Raw genomic sequence first — 22,988 nt, 5'->3', positions numbered from 1 at the left:
TCGAGGGTGGCTGTTGTCGATGTGTTCTGGTTCGAGCCCAGGTATGGGGGGGGGGGGGGGGGGGGGGGGGAGCTATACTGTTACACTGGCAATACTAAAGTGCCTATAAGAACATCCAATAGTCAAAGGTATATGAAATACAAATGGTATAGAGAGAAATAGTCCTATAATTTCTATAAAATAACTACAACCTAAAACCTCTTGCCAGGGAATATTGAAGACTCATGTTGACCATGTTAACCAAGCTGGAACCACCAGCTTTCATATGTTCTCATGTTCTGAGCAAGGAACTTAAACGTTAGCTTTTTTACATAGCACATATTCCACTTTTACTTCGTTTTTGCATTATTTAAACCAAATTGAACATGTTTAATTATTTATTTGAAGCTAAATTGATTTTATTGATGTATTATATTAAGTTAAAATAAGTGTTCATTCAGTATTGTTATAATTGTCATTACAAATAGATAAAAAAAATATAAAAAATAAAAAATGTATATTTATAATATTTCTTTTTACAAAAACTGCCTTTTTTGGTCCTCCAATAATCGGTATCGGCGTTGGAAAATCATAGTCAGTCGACCTCTAGACACAACAGCGTAGTATGGCACAGCACTGAATGAGATGTACAACAATGCAGTGTTGTGTGGCAATGCATGCACAGCAGAGCACAGTACAGCATAGCATGGAGTCTAGAGCCGAAAGACAGCTCAGACTGACCTGCTCCTCTGGTTGTATGAATAGTATGCATGTAGATTGGATGTCAAATTTAATCTTTGCACTTCAAAATATGGTATCTGCACTTCATTACTTTTGTAAAATAAATATATTACACTGAACAAAAATAAAAACGCAACAATTTCAAAGATTGTACTGACTTACAGTTCATGTAAGGAAATCAGTCAGTTGAAATAAATGTATTAGGCCCTAATCTATGGATTTCATGACTGGGAATACAGATATGCATCTGTTGGTCACAGATACACTACATGGCCAAAAGTATGTGGACACCTGATCGTCAAACATCTCTTCCCAAAATAATGGCTATTAATATGGAGTGAGTTCCTTCCTTGCTGTTATAACAGCCTACACTCTTCTGGGAAGGCTTTCAACTAGATGTTGGAACATTGCTGTGGGGACTTGAGGTCGGGCTGTGATGTTGGGCGATTAGTTCTGGCTCGCAGTCGGTGTTCCAATTCATCCCAAAGGTCTTTGATAGGGTTGAGCTCAGGGTTCTGTGCAGGCCAGTCAAATTATTCCACACAGATCGACAAACCATTTCTGTATGGCCCTCGCTTTGTGCATGAGGGCATAGTCATGCTGAAACAGGAAAGTGCTTTCCCCAATCTGTTGCCACAAAGTTGGAAGAACAGAATCGTGTGGAATGTCATTGAACGCTGTAGCGTTAAGATTCTCCTTGACTGGAACTATGGGGCCTAGCCCGAATCATGAAAAACAGCCCGGACCATTAATCCTCCTCGACCAAACTTTACAGTTGGCACTATGCATTGGGGCAGGTAGCGTTTTCCTGGCATCCGCCAAACCCAGATGCGTCAGATGGTGAAGCCCGATTCAATACTCCAGAAAATGCACCTCCACTGCTCCAGAGTCCAATAGCGGTGAGATTTACACCACTCCAGACGAAGCTTGGCTTTACGCATGGTGATCTTAGGTTTGTGTGTGGCTGCTCGGCCATGAAAACCCATTTTGTGAAGCTCCCGACGAACAGTTCTTGTGCTGACGTTGCTTCCAGAGGCAGTTTGGAACTCCCGCTTCAGCACTCATTGATCCCGTTCTGCGAGCTTGTCTGGCCTACCACTTCGTGGCTGAGCCGTTCTTGCTCCTAGATGTTCAGCATCATCATGCTGAAACATGAGGTGATGGCGGTGGATGAATGGCATGAGAATGGGTCTCAGGATCTCATCACGGTATCTCTGTGCATTCAAATTGCCATTAATAAAAAGTAATTGTGTTCGTTGTCCATAGTTTATGCCTGCCTATGCCATAACCCAAACGCCACCATGGGGCACTGACGTTGACATCAGCAAACCACTCGCCCACACCATATATGTTGTCTGCCATCTGCCCGGTACAGTTGAAACCAGGATTCACCTGTGAAGGGCACACTTCTCTAGGCCATCGAAGGTTAGCATTTGCCCACCTAAGTCAGTGACGACGCCGAACTGCAGTCAGGTCAAGACCCTGGTGAGGACAACGAGTAAGCAGATGAGCTTCCCTGAGACGGTTTCTGACTGTTTATGCAGAAATTCTTTGGTCGTGCAAACCCACAGTTTCATCAGCTGTCCAAGTGGCTAGTCTCAGACCATTCTGCAGGTGAGGAAGCCAGATGTGGAGGTCCTGGGCTGGCGTAGTTACACATGGTCTACGGTTGTGAGGCTGGATGGACATTCTGCCAAATTCTCCAAAAAGATGTTGGAAGCAGCTTATGATAGAGAAATTAAAATTACATTCTCTGGCAACTGCTCTGGTGAACATTCCTGCAGTCAGCATGCCAATTGTACGCTCCTCAAAACTTGAGACATCTGTGACATTGTGTTGTGTGACTAAACTGCACATTTTAGAGTAGCCTTTTATTGCCCCAGCACAAGGTGCATTTGTGTAATGATTAGCCTTTTATTGTCCCCAGCACAAGGTGCATCTGTGTAATGATTATGCTGTTTAATCTTCTTGATATGCCACAACTGTCAGGTGGATCGATTATTTTGGCAAAGGAGAAATGCTCACTAACAGGGACCAACATTTTACATATTGTATGTATATTTCTGTTCAGTGTATTTCGATACAGTTCTGAGTCCGAAAATAATTATTTTTTTTACACTGATTTCCAAATTTGACATCAAATTTAAAATAGCTTGCCTCTTAAATTGCATGATGTCAAATTTGGAAATCAAAATGTTTTATCTTTTTCCCATGCATCTACCAGACAGGATGTAGGAGAAGAAAGTATTGCGTGGGTGACTTCCTACATGATGTCATAGTACAAACTCTAGTATCCACATCTGTCTCACACATACTGCCTGTCCGTCTGCCAAGGCAGTTTTACTCTGTTTCTCAGTGTAGAGTGGTTGCTTGACAGTTTACTTTATGATGTATAACATTTTACATTTTAGTGATTTAGCAGACGCTCTTATCTAGAGCGACTTACAGTTAAGATCTTAAAATAGCTAGGTGGGGGGTGCTGTAGGATTATTTAAGATACTCTTCAAAGAGGTAGGGGTTTCAGATGTTTTTGGAAGATGACAGGGACTTGGTTGTCCTAGCTTCAGGGGGAAGCTGGTTCCACCATTGGGGTGCCAGGACAGAGAAGAGCTTGGACTGGGCTGAGTGGGAGCTGCCAAGAGACCAGAGGTGGCAGAACACCACATTTCATATTGTGTGTGCACATTTCAAGGTAAAGACTTTCTTCAATAAGGAAAATAGATGGACTAACTAAGCATAGAGAGCAGAGCACAGAATGACCAGAGGTCATTAAACTCGGTGACAGTGGGGTTGGCCTATATGACATGGGTTATTTATTACTGACCATGATATGTGTGAGTGACCATGAAGTGTGATGTAACAGTGAGATATGTATTACATTACCCTGATGTGTGTGCTAATGGCTGTACCATATATGAGACCTATGTTAAGACTTTCTAACCCTTATAGGTGCTAGTACGAGTGACGATGGTTGAGTGTAAATATGTTGCAGAGGACCAGTTCAGTGGGGGTTATGTACTAGTGACTAAAATATGAAAACTAGGTTAAGACATTGTCTAACCTTTATAGGTGGTATTCATGTATGAGTGATCATAGTTAAGTATAAATATTTTGCAAGAGGACCCTTCCGGTGTACTGGTGAGCAGGTACTGTACTGACCTGCCGCCTGTCCTCCGGTGCCTTGAGGAAGAGGGCGTTGATGAGTGCAATGGCGTATGTCTGGATCTCCTGATTGGACCTAAAAGTCACATCAGACACAGCAACACCAGTTAGAAGCATCTGGTTCTAGGAATTCTCACATGGGCATAAAAACATTAAGTTGCCACTGGTTAAGTGTATAAGTACAGTACTCAGATAGTATTAGTCTGGGGTTCTACACTTCTAAGCTTAGTCATAATTATAAGGAGGCAGAGCAAGGCAAGGCTTGTCATCTACGCTCTATTGCACTGACGTTAGTTACGCCACTACATTTCTACACACTAACTCAGGCTACATCCCCCACACAGCTGTATGTGGGAGGCCCCAGTGCGTGTGTGTGTGCTCACACTTGCAGGTGCCCGATGAGCTGTCCAACGGTGATCTCCTGCGCCACCCGGTGGTAGAGGCTGTGGCTGTTGAGGACCATGCTTTCCAGGATGGCCAGTGAGCGCTGCAGGATGGATACGTCTACCATCGGCTGGTTCACGTAGCTCGCAATCTGACCAGACAGGAGGGGGAAATACTCCATTAAAATGGACACCTAAATCTAGAGGCTTGTTGATTACAGCTAGGTTTATGAGGTAGTTTTGAAAGCTGATTTACTAAGGTTTGAGATTAAGACTACATACCCCAACCAGAAACCATGGATTACAGACAGCATCCGCACTGAGCTAAAGGCTAGAGCTGCCGGAAGCTTATAAGAACCCGGAAGCTTATAAGAAATTATATGCCCTCCGACAAACCATCAAACAGGCAAAGCGTCAATACAGGACTAAGATCGAGTCGTACTACACCGGCTCTGATGCTCGTCGGATGTGGCAGGGCCTGCAAACCATTACAGACTACAAAGGGAAGCACAGCCGAGAGCTGCCCAGTGACACGAGCCTACCGGACAAACTCAACTACTTCTATGCTCGCTTCGAAGCAAACAACACTGAAACATGCATGAGAGCACCAGATGTACCGAAAGACTGTGTGATCACGCTCTCCGCAGCTCTCCGCAGCCGATGTGAGTAAGACCTCCCTGAACTTCCGGTGCCGACAGAGATGGCCGCCTCGCTTCGCGTTCCTAGGAAACTATGCAGTTTTTTGTTTTTTTACGTGTTATTTCTTACATTAGCACCCCAGGTCATCTTAGGTTTCATTACATACAGTCGAGAAGAACTACTGAATATAAGATCAGCGTCAACTCACCATCAGTACGACCAAGAATATGTTTTTCGCGACGCGGACCCTGTGTTCTGCCTTACAAACAGGACAACGGAGTGGATCCTATGCAGCGACCCAAAAAAACGACTCCGAAAGAGAGGGAAACGAGGCGGTCTTCTGGTCAGACTCCGGAGACGGGCACACCGCGCACCACTCCCTAGCATTCTTCTTGCCAATGTCCAGTCTCTTGACAACAAGGTTGATGAAATCCGAGCAAGGGTAGCATTCCAGAGGGACATCAGAGACTAACGTCCTCTGCTTCACTGAAACATGGCTCACTGGAGAGACTCTATCCGAAGCGGTGCAGCCAACGGGTTTCTCCACGCATCGCGCTGACAGAAACAAACATCTTTCTGGTAAGAAGAGGGGCGGGGGCGTATGCCTCATGGCCAACGTGACATGGTGTGATGAAAGAAACATACAGGAACTCAAATCCTTCTGTTCACCTGATTTAGAATTCCTCACAATCAAATGTAGACCGCATTATCTACCAAGAGAATTCTCTTCGATTATAATCACAGCCGTATATATCCCCCCCCCAAGCAGACACATCGATGGCTCTGAACGAACTTTATTTAACTCTCTGCAAACTGGAAACGATTTCTCCGGAGGCTGCATTCATTGTAGCTGGGGATTTTAACAAGGCTAATCTGAAAACAAGACTCCCCAAATTTTATCAGCATATCGATTGCGCAACCAGGGGTGGAAAGACCTTGGATCATTGTTACTCTAATTTCCGCGACGCATATAAGGCCCTGCCCCGCCCCCCTTTCGGAAAAGCTGACCACGACTCCATTTTGTTGATCCCTGCCTACAGACAGAAACTAAAACAAGAGGCTCCCACGCTGAGGTCTGTCCAACACTGGTCCGACCAAGCTGACTCCACACTCCAAGACTGCTTCCATCACGTGGACTGGGAGATGTTTCGTATTGCGTCAGATAACAACATTGACGAATACGCTGATTCGGTGTGCGAGTTCATTAGAACGTGCGTTGAAGATGTCGTTCCCATAGCAACGATTAAAGCATTCCCTAACCAGAAACCGTGGATTGATGGCAGCATTCGTGTGAAACTGAAAGTGCGAACCACTGCTTTTAATCAGGGCAAGGTGTCTGGTAACATGACCGAATACAAACAGTGCAGCTATTCCCTCCGCAAGGCTATCAAACAAGCTAAGCGCCAGTACAGAGACAAAGTAGAATCTCAATTCAACGGCTCAGACACAAGAGGCATGTGGCAGGGTCTACAGTCAATCACGGACTACAGGAAGAAATCCAGCCCAGTCACGGACCAGGATGTCTTGCTCCCAGGCAGACTAAATAACTTTTTTGCCCGCTTTGAGGACAATACAGTGCCACTGACACGGCCTGCAACGAAAACATGCGGTCTCTCCTTCACTGCAGCCGAGGTGAGTAAGACATTTAAACGTGTTAACCCTCGCAAGGCTGCAGGCCCAGACGGCATCCCCAGCCGTGCCCTCAGAGCATGCGCAGACCAGCTGGCCGGTGTGTTTACGGACATATTCAATCAATCCCTATACCAGTCTGCTGTTCCCACATGCTTCAAGAGGGCCACCATTGTTCCTGTTCCCAAGAAAGCTAAGGTAACTGAGCTAAACGACTACCGCCCCGTAGCACTCACATCCGTCATCATGAAGTGCTTTGAGAGACTAGTCAAGGACCATATCACCTCCACCCTACCTGACACCCTAGACCCACTCCAATTTGCTTACCGCCCAAATAGGTCCACAGACGATGCAATCTCAACCACACTGCACACTGCCCTAACCCATCTGGACAAGAGGAATACCTATGTGAGAATGCTGTTCATCGACTACAGCTCGGCATTCAACACCATAGTACCCTCCAAGCTCGTCATCAAGCTCGAGACCCTGGGTCTCGACCCCGCCCTGTGCAACTGGGTACTGGACTTCCTGACGGGCCGCCCCCAGGTGGTGAGGGTAGGCAACAACATCTCCTCCCCGCTGATCCTCAACACTGGGGCCCCACAAGGGTGCGTTCTGAGCCCTCTCCTGTACTCCCTGTTCACCCACGACTGAGTGGCCACGCACGCCTCCAACTCAATCATCAAGTTTGCGGATGACACAAGTGGTAGGCTTGATTACCAACAACGACGAGACGGCCTACAGGGAGGAGGTGAGGGCCCTCGGAGTGTGGTGACAGGAAAATAACCTCACACTCAACGTCAACAAAACTAAGGAGATGATTGTGGACTTCAGGAAACAGCAGAGGGAACACCCCCCTATCCACATCGATGGAACAGTAGTGGAGAGGGTAGCAAGTTTTAAGTTCCTCGGCATACACATCACAGACAAACTGAATTGGTCCACTCACACAGAGAGCATCGTGAAGAAGGCGCAGCAGCGCCTCTTCAACCTCAGGAGGCTGAAGAAATCCGGCTTGTCACCAAAAGCACTCACAAACTTCTACAGATGCACAATTGAGAGCATCCTGGCGGGCTGTATCACCGCCTGGTATGGCAACTGCACCGCCCTCAACCGTAAGGCTCTCCAGAGGGTAGTGAGGTCTGCACAACGCATCACCGGGGGCAAACTACCTGCCCTCCAGGACACCTACACCACCCGATGTCACAGGAAGGCCATAAAGATCATCAAGGACATCAACCACCCGAGCCACTGCCTGTTCACCCCGCTATCATCCAGAAGGCGAGGTCAGTACAGGTGCATCAAAGCTGGGACCGAGAGACTGAAAAACAGCTTCTATCTCAAGGCCATCAGACTGTTAAACAGCCACCACTAACACTGAGTGGCTGCTGCCAACACACTGACACTGACTCAACTCCAGCCACTTTAATAATGGGAATTGATGGGAAATGATGTAAATATATCACTAGCCACTTTAAACAATGCTACCTTATATAATGTTACTTACCCTACATTATTCATCTCATATGCATACGTATATACTGTACTCTATATCATCGACTGTATCCTTATGTAATACATGTATCACTAGCCACTTTAAACTATGCCACTTTGTTTACATACTCATCTCATTTGTACATACTGTACTCGATACCATCTACTGTATCTTGCCTATGCTGCTCTGTACCATCACTCATTCATATATCCTTATGTACATATTCTTTATCCCCTTACACTGTGTACAAGACAGTAGTTTTGGAATTGTTAGTTAGATTACTTGTTATTACTGCATTGTCGGAACTAGAAGCACAAGCATTTCGCTACACTTGCATTAACATCTGCTAACCATGTGTATGTGACAAATAAAATTTGATTTGATTTGATTGATTTGACCTTTAGACAGGTCAACATTCACAGGGCTGCAGGGCCAGACGGATTACCAGGACGCGTACTGCGAGCATGCGCTGACCAACTAGCAAGCGTCTTCACTGACATTTTCAACCTCTCCCTGTCCGAGTCTGTAATACCAACATATTTTAAGATTGTGATCAAGGACAATGTGATTTTCTGGATTTTCCTACCACCATTTTGTCTGTCATAGTTGAAGTGTACCAATGATGAAAATTATAGGCCTCATCTTTTTAAGTGGGAGAACTTGCACAATTGGTGGCTGACTAAATACTTTTTTGCCCCTGTGTGTGTGTGTGTGTGTGTGTGTGTGTATATATATATATATATATATATACACACACACACACACATTTACTGCTCCCCTTTAATTACTTGTTACTTTGATCTCTTATTCTTATCCATATTATATGATATCTATCCTTATTTTTTGAAACTGCACTGTCGGTTAGGGGCTCGTAAGAAAGCATTTCACTGTAAGGTCTACACCTGTTGGATTTCGGCACATGTGACCAATACATTTTGATTTGAAACATGTCTGTCAAATGACATACAGTTGGCAAAAAAAAACTATCCATACATACTAACCCTAACCCTTGTACAGTACTTGTTGTTGTGCAGCACATCATAGGACTTCATCAGGGAGAAAACCATTCACAGAAGATACAGCTGAAAGAGCTCCAAATAACATGGGGGGGTTGCTAGGTAACAGCAACCAACTCAGTGCTGGCAGCCAATGAGGGGTTGAATGTCAAGTAATTAAAGAAGAGAGAAAAAATAAATAAGGGGAGGACTTTGAGATAGGCCTCAAACTACTGAAACTACCAAAACTAATCTACAAAAGAAAGTTCCACATATAAGTTTCATCAAACTAATCAAGAAATACATGACACATTTTTTCCATTGCAGACAGTGTAGGAATCTAACATCTGGGCTTCCTCATATGCCAAGTTTTACGAAGAGTGTTGTGTTTTGTGGAAGTAAGGAGGCGAGTTCTAACCTGTTTGATGAAGGACAGAGAGATAAGGTCCCAGGACACAATGCCATGGTCCATCAGCTCCAAGAAGGCTGTGAGAGTGAAGGCCAGCATCTCCCCAAAGCTGAAGAGAGAGCAGACTAGAGTCAGAGGACAACACTCTATATACACACTGAGTAAAACAATGTATTTTTTATTTTTAAATAGGGCCATATTCACCAACAAAGTCCTACGACAACTCTTCCTATGCGCCACCAACTACAGCCACAAACAGCATGCTATCAGTATTAGTAGTAAAAATGGTCTTGTGGGCTGACTCTGGCCTGAGTGATGCCAGTTTGAGACCCCCACTTTAGACAACAGACCCATGGATTGTCTGTATGAGACTCACTGGGTGCCACTCTCCACCAGGCGTGCCAGGGTTCCAATGCCCTCCATGCTGATGAACTCAGTGGCGAAGGTGGGGTCAGCTGACAGCTTGGCCAGCTCCTTAAGGGCCTCCAGGCGGGCGTCTATGCCGTGGGACTGGATCCTGTCCAGGAGCTGCCGCGCTGCACGGGCCTATTGGGGGGTGGGGGGGGGGTCAGGTATGCCGTTATATTGAATGTTTTTACCAGGTTTACCTCTGACTACATTAGCTTGATATATGCAGGCAGCAACCGTTGCTGAGAAATCTATAACGTAGCAATAGGGTTTATCTAATGCAGCAAACATTATTGTGAACTGTAAAGCCGTCATTATTTAGAATTAATCAAATATAATTTTTGAGGGGAGGGGGATTAAATAACTGCATGTACAAGAAGAGTGTCTCACAGGAGATATGGCTAATCGAAGGATGGTTCCATTCTTGATTTCACTACGGCTCTGGAAAGAAAGAAAATGGTGAACATTGCTACTACCACAGCACTTCTCTAGAGTCATTGGTAATATCACATAGAAATAGTAACATACTAAGGAACCATGTAGTGTATTGTGAAGAATTGTAAACAGCACTTTATTCTGCCATGGCGCTGAGGCTCACCTGCTCAGTAATGTAGAGCTGAGGACCGTCAGCATAACGCAGGGCAAACTGTTCCGAGCCAGACAGAGACCAGCTGTGGACACACACATGCACAAAATCTATTGAAAAGTGACCGAATTCACCAATTTTCCACTTAATACCAGAGCGCACTGACCTCCCTAAACATGAGGCAGACAGAAGCTAAACCCATACATTTCTCAATAAGACCTGTTACTATAATGACGTGCGTTTGTTTTTCCACCCTACAGAAAATACATACCATGTGCATAAGGTTAACAAACGTGATTATCGGAGCCTCCAGCATTTCTATTTGCCAGAAGATCAGATGGGGAACATTGTACAAGGAGATATTCAGTGGGCGTTAAGTGTTAGAAAAAAATCTAATGCATTCAGATGTGAGAGGGAGGAAGCAGAGAAGAGAGAGCGAGAAAGGAGAAGTAGGGAGTTAGCAAAAGTCTCAGTATTCATGATGGACAGACAAGGTAGATTAGGAGACAAAAGGAAATGGAAAGACAATGAGAGGAGCCACTCGGGGAGAACGAGTCAGAAAGAGAAAGCGATAAATGAACATTCAGACAAATAGGGAGAAAGAAGGAAAGAAATCAAAATGTTTATGAAATGGATGAATATAACCCTAACTCCATTAGTCAGATAACAAAGCAAAACAAATGTAACCCCTAAGCACACGGTTCCACTTACTTAGACTGGGTCTGGCCTAGAAGCAGATTAAGGTCACCTTGGATGCATCCCAAATGGCACCCAATTCCATAGATATTTAGGGAATAGGATGCCATTTGGGACATATTCCTTGTGTGGCATACCTTGGACTTAGTGAGTGAAGCCTGAGTATTGGCTAAAGGTTGTGTCTGTTTATTGGCAGTGGTATATGAGTAAGCTCTGAAAGGGTGGAGTACCAGAGCATTTATGTGTATCTAGGGATTACGCTGAACTGTCTGGTATTTTATTGAATAAATATCTGCATCTAATGCAAAATCATTCTGAACTTGTACGATAACATACCATAGTGAATCAGTATAGCATCACTAGAATCAATTGGTATGATGGAGCAAGACTGTAGAAGGCATTCAAAATGGGATTTGTTATTGTGTGCAGAACCTTCAGCAGTATGCCAATAGTAGTTAGTTACTCCAAACTGTTCCATTTCTACACAGGATAATATACAGTACCAGTCAAAGTTGACACACCTACTCATTCAAGGGTTTTACTTTAGACAATTTTCTACTTTGTAGAATAATAGTGAAGACATCTAAACTATGAAATAACACATATGGAATCATGTAGTAACCAAAAAAGTGTTCAACAAATATTCTTCAAAGTAGCCACACGTTGCCTTGATGACAGCTTTTTACACTCTTAGCATTCTCTCAACCAGCTTCATGAGGTAGTCACCTGGAATGCATTTCAATTAACAGATGTGCCTTCTTAAAAGTTCATTTGTGGAATTTATTTCCTTCTTAATGCATTTCATCCAATCAGTTGTGTTGTGACAAGGTAGGGGTGGTTTACAGAAGATAGCCCTATTTGGTAAAAGACCAAGTCCATATTATGGCAAGAACAGCTCAAATAAGCAAAGAGAAATGACAGTCCATCATTACTTTAAGACATGAAGGTCAGTCAATGCGGAAAATGTCAAGAACTTTGAAAGTTTCAAGAGCAGTCGCAAAAATCATCAAGCGCCAACTGGCTCTCATGAGGACCGCCACAGGAAAGGAAGACCCAGAGTTAACTCTGCTGCAGGGGATAAGTTCATTAGAGTTACCAGCTTCATAAATTGCAGCCCAGATAAATGCTTCACAGAGTTCAAGTAACAGACACCTCATTAGTGACAATGTCAGTGATTAATTTAGAATTCAAGGCACACTTAACCAGCAGGGCTACCACAGCATTCTGAAGCGATACGCCATCCCGTCTGGTTTGCGCTTAGTGGGACTATAATTTGGTTTTCAACAGGACAACGACCCAACACACATACAGGCTGTGTAAGGGCTTTTTGACCAAGAAGGAGAGTGATGGAGTGCTGCATCAGATGACCTGGCCCCCACAATCATCCAACCTTAACTTAATTGAGATGGATTGGGATGAGTTGGACCGCAGAGTGAAGGAAAAGCAGCCAACAAGTGCTCAGCATATGTGGGAACTCCTTCAAGACTGCTGGAAAAGCATTCCAGGTGAAGCTGGTTGAGAGAAAGCCAAGAGTGTGCAAAGCTGTTATCAAGACAAAGGGTGGCTACTTTGAAGAATCTAAAACATTAAACAATGGTTTTATTTGTTTAACACTTTGTTACTACATGATTCCATAGGTCATGTCTTCACTATTATTCTACAATGTAGAAATATTACAAATAAAAGGAAAATCCTGGAATGAGTAGGTGTGTCCAAACTTTTGACTAGTACTGTATATCCAGTGCCATGTGAAAGTATTCACACCCGTTGACATTTTGTTGTGTTACAGCCTGAATTTAAAATAGAGATTGTGTGTCACTGGCTTACACACAATACCCCATAAAGCCAAAGTGGAATTATGTTTTTAGACAATTTTACAAATAAATAAAAAATGAAAAGTATTCAACCCCTTTGTTGTGGCAAGCCTAAATAAGTTCAGGAGTATACATTTGTTTAAAAAGTCAATAAGTGGCACGGACTCACTCTGTGTGCAATAAGTGTTTAACATGATTTCTGAATGACTGCCTCATCTCTGTACCCCACACATACAGATAATTGTAAGGTCCCTCAGTTGAGCAGTGAATTTCAAACAGATTCAACCAAAGACCAGGGAGGTTTTCCAATGCCTCGCAAAGGGCACCTATTGGTAGATAGGGTTTTTTAAAAAGCAGACATTGACTATCCCTTTGAGCATGGTGAAGTTATTAATTACACTTTGGATGGTGTATCAATATACATCACTACAAACATCCTTCCTAACTCAGTTGCCAGAGAGGAAGGAACCCGCTCAGGGAATTCACCATGAGGCCAATGGTGACTTTAAAACATTACAGAGTTTAATGGCTGTGATAGGAGAAAACTGAGGATGGATCAACAACATTGTAGTTGCTCCACAATACCAACCTAAATGACAGAGTGAAAAGGAGGAAGCCTGTATAGAATAAAATATTCCAAAATGTGCATCATGTTTGCAATAAGGCACTAAAATAAAACTGCCAAAAAAGAATAATAATAGGCAAAGACATGACTGTCCTGAATTCAATGCATTGTGTTCAGGGCAAATCCAACACAACACTGAGTACCACTCTTCATATTTTCAAGCATGGTGGTGGCTGCATTATGTTATGGGTATGCTTGTCATCGGCATGGACTAGGGAGTTTATATGATACAAAGAAATTCAACAGAGCTAAGCTATGCACAGGCAAAATCCTAGAGGGAAACCTGGTTCAGTCTGCTTTTCAACAGACACTGGGAGACAAATTCACCTTCAAGCAAGACAATAACCTAAAACACATGGACAAATATACACTGGAGTTGTTTACTAAGACAACATTGCATGTTCATGAGTAGCCTAGCTACAGTTTTGACTTAAATTAGCTTTAAATTCTATGGCAAGACTTGAAAATGGCTGTCTAGCGAGGATCAACAACCAACTTCACAGAGCTTGAAGAATTATTTTAAGTGTGCAAATATTGTACAATCCAGGTATGCAAAGCTTATAGAGACGTATCCAGAAAGACTCAAAGCTGTAATCGCTGCCAAAGGTGATTCTAACATGTATTGACTCATGGGTGTGAATACTTAGACATTTCTGTATTTCCTTTTCAATAACTTTGAAAACATTTTCTTTAAACATGTTTTCACTTTGTCATTATAGGGTATTGTGTGTAGATGGATTCAGGCTGTAACAACCACATGTGGAATAAGTCAAGGGGCATGAATACTTTCTGAAGGAATTGTTTTTTGTTGGCTATGGCTAGAAATGCTGCAGATGTCATTTGGTTAGCTAGCAAGAAATGTGAATTGCTTTTCTAGCTAGCTGTGGATAGCATACTGTATCTCTTAGTTGTCGATCAAATGGGCGGACAGGCAAGTTCCCATTCAGTTGTCAAAACATGGGTTGGGACAAGCATGCACCGGCAGGCAAACTGCAGAAAGACGAGCAGGCTGCTATTCCCCATCGTTTATCGGCCAACTAGCTGAAAACATTTGAGAGGGTTTATCTAATGTTCCCTCGTTAGATTTTAGTTTAGCATTAGTTGTTGATCTTGCTGATGTGCATAGGCAACTGAGGGAGAGATAGCCTACCTTTTCATGGTTGTTTGATCAACAGGTTTGTCAAGTTCCCAAATGTAAGAGGACTCCCGTGGTATTTACATATTTGCAGAAATCCATTCAGGTGTATTTTGTGGCTTTCGGCAAATGCTTTCTAATGATCTAAAGTCACGCTGTTGCTACTGCCTGTAAACACACAATCCAGTTCAATGTGAATGAAGGCAGACCATCTGGAAAATGGTTTATTTGCATATAGGCCTACTATAGCTCTGATTGACTATGTCACACCGGTCTGTGTAGACTCTGGTCCTCTGGACAGGACAGATGTTTTTATTAGGTTTTATGACTACAGTGTATTAATTGTCCAAACACCCTGCCACTTTCCCACTCTATGTAGCTATAACATTTTCACAAATGCCTTACTATATGTCATTCCAAAACATTTTATGAATTTATGACATGAAAATGACCATATCTAAGTGCTCGCTATCTAAGTGTGACAAAAATGTGTAATATTCTTCCTGGGGATATGAATGATATGAACATATTTTAAATAAGATGTAATCTTGCTAAAATGCTGTCAATTCCACTTTAATGATATAATAAGACATCTGGCATTGTAATGAAGAACATGTGTGATCCAGTCCATGTGTAATGGCTCATACTAACATTTCTCTGTGTGTTCTTATTATGGACCTGCTATACATGTGGCTCCCGCTGAGTCCATCTAGCTACCACTAGTCTTACGCAAGTGAGCGCAGGGTGTGTGTTCATCACACACACACACACAGTAAACATTGTTACGCCATTAGCTCCAGCGAGAGCAGAAACAGCTGAGTGTGGAGCTGGTGCTTACCCATCACACACCTCCCGTATGATAGACGACAGGGGCTTCTTCTGCAAAACAGACGCCAGACAAAAAGAGAAACTGTCAAACTCTGCACTGCCACTGGAATCGCAGGAAAGTTGCTGATTGGTCAGAAAATACCCTTTTATAAGTTAACAATGGTTCTCACTCCTTGCTTTGCTTGGCTTTCCTCAGAGGAAAATAAACGTTGATGGATTTGTTAGTGGGTAGGCGCTGTTGAAATTGTGTTGGACAAAATCAAATCCACTATTGTGTTGCCAGCAAAATACAGAGAAATAAGATATGTGCTAGAGCTAGACTCACCAACAAAATCTCAGTGATGTAGTTTATGCTTGTCTGAGCAGAAAAAAAACATACTGTAGCTTTCTTTTCCCTTCAATTATTTAATGTGGAGTCTCTTGTGTTTAAAGTATCTGACACAGGGAAAACAGACTTCTATAAAAAGTTTGGTTGAGAAGACAGAGTGGAGGATTGATGCTGTTAAAGACAAAACAGACAAACAGAAACATCAGCACTACACAGTGCCTGGCTGCCCTATGGCCTCTGACCACAGAGGCTGTCATTTTCTGTTAATTTCTCTAGGATTTTACATGGTGAATCGCCAACGTTCGTCGATACCCAGCAGGCGATCTATTGTGCACGGCTGATGTTCATGTTGGTATGTCTTGTCGTTGAGTGGTGTTTTTAGACTGGACACTGACCTGGTCAATCTCCATGAGCTGGGCGTTGGCACCGGGCCACTCGATGGCCACCTTGACGATGTCAGAGGGGGGTGGCATGGCTGCTGTCTTCTCACGCACCACTAGAGGACAGACATCACAGAGAAGAAGAAACAGCTCCTTATTACTGTTACATCATTAGATATGATCCCACTTCCGCCACCATGTTACATTATTAGATATGATCCCACTTCCGCCACCATGTTACATTATTAGATATGATCCCACTTCCGCCACCATGTTACATTATTAGATATGATCCCACTTCCGCCACCATGTTACATTATTAGATATGATCCCACTTCCGCCACCATGTTACATTATTAGATATGATCCCACTTCCGCCACCATGTTACATTATTAGATATGATCCCACTTCCGCCACCATGTTACATTATTAGATATGATCCCACTTCTGCCACCATGTTACATTATTAGATATGATCCCACTTCCGCCACCATGTTACATTATTAGATATGATCCCACTTCCGCTACCATGTTACATTAGATATTTCAACATGACCACATTATGTTGGCATTAACGTTTCACAGCCATTTTTAAACTTCATAGTTAAATCACTCATTCTGTTGGCCCAAATGTGGCTTAAAACACCAGTTCATGGTATCAAAATGGTTCCTTACTAGTGGCACAAGGTCAGACGAATACCCTTCTCTTCATTGCCAAACAGCATCCATTCAATTTGGTCTCATTACAGTCCAGTTTGTCCTTCCCCACATGACAATACAAAACTTTAATGAGAGTGATCTAGGGTAGAAAGATGGGACCAGGACCGCTTTTACGGCTGTAGTGGCTTGTCGTAGCATCTATCAGTGTAATTAAACCCTCAGATGTAATACCTGAAGTAGCTAGTAGCTACACACTTTGTTTGCCTTTAACTAAGAGCCATTTTAACAGCCTGATGTATGGTGGTCTGGGCCATCAACGAGGAGACAGGGCGTTTATGTGGACATCCTCTAAATATCAGTGGCCAGGGTTTTAACATCAAAGCCCTGGACCACCAAGTGGAAAACAGGCTGACATTATGCATATGTAACCTGAACTTAACTTCAGCTGTGTCCCTGACAGAAATAGTCTAGCACTAAAGCCAGATGACCATTTGACAAAGAAAAACAATGTCTTGCTGTTTAAATACACAATGTTTTGCCTGTCTGTGTTTACTCCACTATACGGTCAAATTCTCTGTTGTTGCCGACATAAACATTTCATTCATCAACATTGTATTCAGACGCCTACAGAACCTTTCGAGATTCTTTCTGCACATTTCTGTACAGAAGATTTGCATGCAGGCACACACATACATACATGCACTGTATCTGGGGTAGTTATAAACAGCAGGTTTCACATATCCACATCTCTGGCAGGCTCAGTCCTCCCACTCAGGAGTCCTAGCACCTGTAGGTGGGCTGGGTTGGTTTACCACAGCTCCCCGATCTACTGCAGATGCAACAGCACCACAGCTCCCCGATCTACTGCAGATGCAACAGCACCACAACTCCCCGATCTACTGCAGATGCAACAGCACCACAGCTCCCCGATCTACTGCAGATGCAACAGCACCACAACTCCCCGATCTACTGCAGATGCAACAGCACCACAGCTCTCCGATCTACTGCAGATGCAACAGCACCACAGCTCTCCAATCTACTGCAGGTGCAACAGCACCACAGCTCTCCAATCTACTGCAGATACAACAGGACCCTGATCTACTGCAGATACAACAGCCCCGAAATCTACTGCAGATACAACAGGACCCTGATCTACTGCAGATGCAACAGCACCACAGCTCTCCAATATACTGCAGATGCAACAGGACTCTGATCTACTGCAGATACAACAGCCCCGAAATATACTGCAGATGCAACAGCACCCTGATCTACTGCAGATACAACAGCCCCGAAATATACTGCAGATACAACAGCACCACAGAGCTCAGGTTTATCCCTGCTAGCCTCCCTATTCTAAATCCACAGGGAATCTTTGCTCTGCGCTTGGCTGTCGTCAGGCAGTGCGATGACAGATGAGTGCGCATCAAAGGAGTAGAAATCAGTTCCATTTTACTGGGGAACCACACAACGCATAATCAAGCAGGGCTTTTCACTGCACGGTACAGATGTCGGCACTCTCCGAACCAACACTTTTTGTTGAGTGTTGGGCGGTGGGAGGAGAGAAGGAGGTTCTAAAAACTGTTTTGTTTGGGGAAATGTCTGTACACTGTCTTTTGCCAAATGCACAATGACTGGAAGGCATCCAAAGACATCAGTGAACAATCCTTCTCCCAGAATTCCCTCTGTCTCCGGGGGCCCCACTCTGGCTGGGAAGCCTGTTGGTGGGTTGTCATGGCCGTGGTTAAAAGTGTCCCTGTTTGTTTGGCTTGGTTCTCTTGCTGTTTTCTAGACAGTTTTCAAGAGGGATATTTTCAAAGCAGATACAATCTCAGGGTAATTACAGGTTCTGTGAACTAATAAATTCAAGCACCAGTTTTATTATCGATTGACCCTACTGAAAAAATCCTGAACTGCAAATGCAGTTCAATTCAGAAATCATAATCTGGGATTATTATTCTGCAGTAGTTGCCTAATGATCAACTGAAGTGGTCTGTGCAACACTTGTTAACTTTGAGGAAAATGAAATCCCATTCGTAACACCTCTAATAACAAGCTGGGTCCAATTCTATATTGCCTTTGAATAAAGTATTACTTCTGCTCTCATTTCTGGCAATAATATCCATACATCAGTCTCTCCAAGTTATGCAACTCAAGGGGATAGGAGAATTTTGCAAAATGAGAACAAGTCAAACCACAATCAGGAATGAGACTTGCCTTTGAGTGAATAATGGGGCATTGTGCAACAAAGCCACTCCTAAACAGGCTGTGAAAAATCTGCAGAGAAATACTAAGAATTGAGTCCAAGACTGGCCGGGGCAGGATAGCTCATCAACAGTGTACATTCAGAGACTGACTCTACTACACAAAAAGCATATGCTAGTAGTCTATGCTCCACTGCTGCATAGAATTACACAAACAGTTTTATATGAACACATCAACAGTGTTGGGGATTGTTTGAGGGTTTAATTCCTTAAAAAGTCATTTAATATTTTTTAATTTCAACTAACATCTTTTTCTTTCCATGCTGTCACTGCATTTGAGGCAAACATCAACATGAAAATAGACACATGGCACATGTAATTAGGGCCAGGATGATACCAGTATCACAATACTTTTTTCAATGGCAAAAATGACAACACCATGTAGACCAAACTCTTTGGTCCTTTAAAAATCAGCTGTAGGCCTATGTCAAATATTGTGTGCTATAGCTTGGATAATACATGTGACTCTGGATGACAACATAATGTTAGTTTCCAACACTAGGGTTGTTTTCCTAGAGAAGTTAAATCCGCCTTGTGTTTTGTTTCCTTGACACGATACTAACGAGTATGGTGATACTGGTATCGTCCCGGCTCTACATGTAATGGATCAATTAAAGGTAGGCTCAGCGAAATGACGTTGCCACAAGCAGCAGCACAGATAGAGATGAGCGAGATGCAAGATTTGGCTCTAACAGTCACATACAGTACCTGCATATGTGCATGGGCACCAAAACAGAGGAAAAGTTGAGCCTCGCACTAGAACGGTTTTAGTTTCTGCGGCAATCAACCCACTATGCTATTTACTTTCTGCATCTATGTAATGTCGCTGAGTCTACCTTTAACATTGCTACACAGGAACTCCTGCCATGATATATCAACTGGGCCACAACGCTGCCATTGTCTGGGGGTATAAATGAGAGAAGTTCATTCCCAGTCTGAAATCACACCCTATTCCCTATGTAGTGCACTACTTTTAACCAGGGCCTATAGGGCTCAGGTCAATAGGGGCGGCAGGGTAGCCTAGTGGTTAGAAGGTTGCAAGTTCAAATCCCCGAGCTGACATGGTACAAATCTGTCGTTCTGCGAACTGATTTTTGATACCATGAACTTGCAAGAACGGTGTTCATTTTGTCAGGTCACGGAATAGCTCTACAAAAATCGTTAAATGAGGCTCTTTCAAATTCTTGAATCAAGTGTAGCAAAAGTCAGACCGCTAGATCATAATTGAATTTGAAATGAGGGAAAGAATTAGAAGCCGAGTCAATATTCTACTGGTGAACAATAATGGCATGAAACACAAGTCCAGCATAGTAAGGACACCGACAGAATATCAACTGTGAATTCCATTAGTTGACAGAGGGCCAAGTGCTACCAACCACAATTGTGTGAAAACCCACTAAGCGCCACTAAGAAACCAGAGTCCATGAAGGAAAGGGCTAAGAGGTTGAAAGAGACTGTGTGTGTCTAGGTTGGGGGGGGGGGGGAGGAAGAAATCAGACAGTCAGTACAAGTCAGGACCTATATGCCTGGGCAATTACAGAGAGAATTGAAAACAGATGCCCAGTAAGCCTGAGAGAGAGCCATTCTTAATTTAGCAGGATTTCCCCTCTCCCTATAACAAAGACTATGCAGTCTCAGCAGCCATCTTGTTCAACATGAATTCACAACAACAAAATACTGCTGTTCCTGCCTAGAACAACTTTCCCCCACACATTTGAAGACAGTCTCAGCCCGGCTCTTTTTTAATGCTAAAAGGCAAATCTCAACTCTGTGTTGCTAATCACTTAAAACCATTAAATTGGTACATTGTTTCTGTTCCCTGATCCTGGGTCTTATCTTAACGAGATATGGCGACCGGACCTCACCTGTTGGAGCGTTGAGTAGGCACCTCACTCGCTCTCGCAGTCTCACAGTTCAGAACATGGCATCAGCTCCCCTGCAAAGTCAGACGGACAAATAACCGTCAGAGGAACTGTAGTACAGTCAAATATTCACTCTCTGAGGTTTATGTTGAGCACTCCTGTAAATTTCTTCTTTGAGAAGTTCCCTTCAGTCTTTTCTTGATGTTAATAACAAATCAAATACTGACAACCTGCTTTCAAAGACTTTTAATCTAAAACTGCTTCAGTTACATATCAGATTGTTTTCAATCTCGGAGAACGCTTTCAACTGATGGAGTTTTTTTAATGTATTATTTTATAGCCAGGGAGGGATTGTCTTGCATTTCATATTGATGTGGGAATGGAAAAACTGTAAGCTAAAATAGGAATTTCCAACGGCATGCTGGCTGAAAATAAGGGACAGTACTACTGCTTCGAAGCTCAGCTACTCTAGCAACCACTGACCTACCTAATCTAGGAAAGGTATGTGAGACTCCAAATAACTGATCCTAAAGACCCCATAGCGCACCTACCTACCACTGCAATGCTCGAGTGACAATAGTACAGTAGTCTTTCATCCTTTGTTTTCAGGACGCAATCACATGCATGATCCTGGCACCTTGACATTCTATTAGGTACCTGATCTAATAGGCTACTGTGTCACAAAATGTCTCCAGCTCGCAGGACAGATACTGAACCTTCTGTAGAATGACGGGGACAGAGTCTCCGTCTCTCATAGATGTCACAAGGCAGCTGGATACATTTGTAACAATGTTATTGATTGCTCTCCACCACCACTGTAGCAGCAACACGGTTACTCTAGACAGACTGAGCTGCAGCCAGGATGCATAGTGACTGGCTGTAACTTGATTAATTGGATTGAGCTGGCTTTAAAAAGGCATTCCTGCTGTCAACGCTATATTTTTAGAAACCATGGCAAGCATGGACAATTGTGAAATATATATTAGTACCCATTTTATAAACCATGATATCACATACAGTGACCATTCGTAATTAGCTAGCCACGAAGGCAGTGGGCTGCAAATGAGCCGCATCGCGCAAACCATGTAATTCGTTACTAATTTTGGGGCGAAACACCGAGTCTAAATTAAATTGTTACCAGTAGTCAATTGAAAACGTTGAATTTAAGGACATTCATATTTACAAACTGGAATCCCCAGCAATTGAATTACATGGAACATGTATTACATTTACAGAACGTATTCGTCTCAAGAGGGAATCACTACACTGAAAAAAAGCCTTCACGCGATATTCCTTCAGCGAGAGATTTGTTCCTTCGCAAACATCTTTCAGCAGGCTATTGCCGATGGGCTTATTGGTTTGCAGGCGCGCGAAAGTTACAATTTAACCACCAAATGATAATTTATCCTAATTGTTCATGTACTCATAGTAAATCGTTCGTTGTAACGGTATTTACTTACCCCATGGCTTGGACCTGATCGCCGCCGTTTAATACTTCCACCAATGGAGCATCTGTGGTAAGATGATACATCACCACGCCTCATAGGCGGGACACAAGGTCTGTGTCCACGGCGCTGCACAACTCCCGTCTTTTATACACTTAGATTTTTAAATCAGTGCATGTGCAGCGAAATACATGTAAACATTTAATATAACTCGTAATGTGATTCAAGTGACCTCATGACACCATCTTCTAAAAAGATATCCACCATGAGAAAAAAAGAAGTAAAAAACATACATGTACTACGTTTTTATTTAGCATACAGACAACAGGTGGTGCACAGAAATACACCCAAAACCGGAACTGTTATATATTTATAGAGTATTTATAGAGTACAGTACGATAAGGGTCAAGCCTACCGTAATCTTATGGTTTACATTAGGGTTAAGGGCACTGGAGGAAATTATCTTCAATCAACCACCATTATAGAACGCGTGTATAGACAGATAAATTAGTGGAACTCAAAGAAAA

At 43.1% G+C, this 22,988-nt stretch overlaps 1 protein-coding gene across 7 annotated transcripts in view; it reads right to left on the bottom strand.

The window, feature by feature from the left end:
* LOC110528266 (engulfment and cell motility protein 2) overlaps window positions 1-22,605 on the bottom strand; it is a 40,956-nt gene extending 18,351 nt beyond the window's left edge. For 2 of the 7 annotated variants that reach the window (XM_036983851.1, XM_036983853.1), the window contains exons 1-8: window positions 16,248-16,348; window positions 15,535-15,575; window positions 10,439-10,511; window positions 10,231-10,281; window positions 9,809-9,978; window positions 9,442-9,541; window positions 4,272-4,417; window positions 3,880-3,958 (exon numbers count right to left, since the gene is read on the bottom strand). In XM_036983851.1, coding sequence (XP_036839746.1) covers window positions 3,880-3,958; window positions 4,272-4,417; window positions 9,442-9,541; window positions 9,809-9,978; window positions 10,231-10,281; window positions 10,439-10,511; window positions 15,535-15,575; window positions 16,248-16,325 — 738 coding nt within the window. In that variant the 5' untranslated portion in view covers window positions 16,326-16,348. Of the gene's footprint in view, window positions 1-3,879; window positions 3,959-4,265; window positions 4,418-9,441; window positions 9,542-9,808; window positions 9,979-10,230; window positions 10,282-10,438; window positions 10,512-14,711; window positions 14,768-15,534; window positions 15,576-16,247; window positions 16,349-21,014; window positions 21,091-22,476 lie in introns of those variants that run through there. The other 5 variants (XM_036983855.1, XM_036983854.1, XM_036983856.1 and 2 more) reach the window with 5 other exon arrangements.
* Between the last annotated feature and the right edge of the window lie 383 nt (window positions 22,606-22,988).

Source organism: Oncorhynchus mykiss, chromosome 7 (assembly GCF_013265735.2).
Source record: "Oncorhynchus mykiss isolate Arlee chromosome 7, USDA_OmykA_1.1, whole genome shotgun sequence".
NCBI classification, from domain to species: Eukaryota; Metazoa; Chordata; class Actinopteri; order Salmoniformes; family Salmonidae; genus Oncorhynchus; species Oncorhynchus mykiss.
The sequence above is the reverse complement of the archived record's forward strand: the minus strand, read 5'-3'. Positions and strand labels throughout refer to the sequence as shown.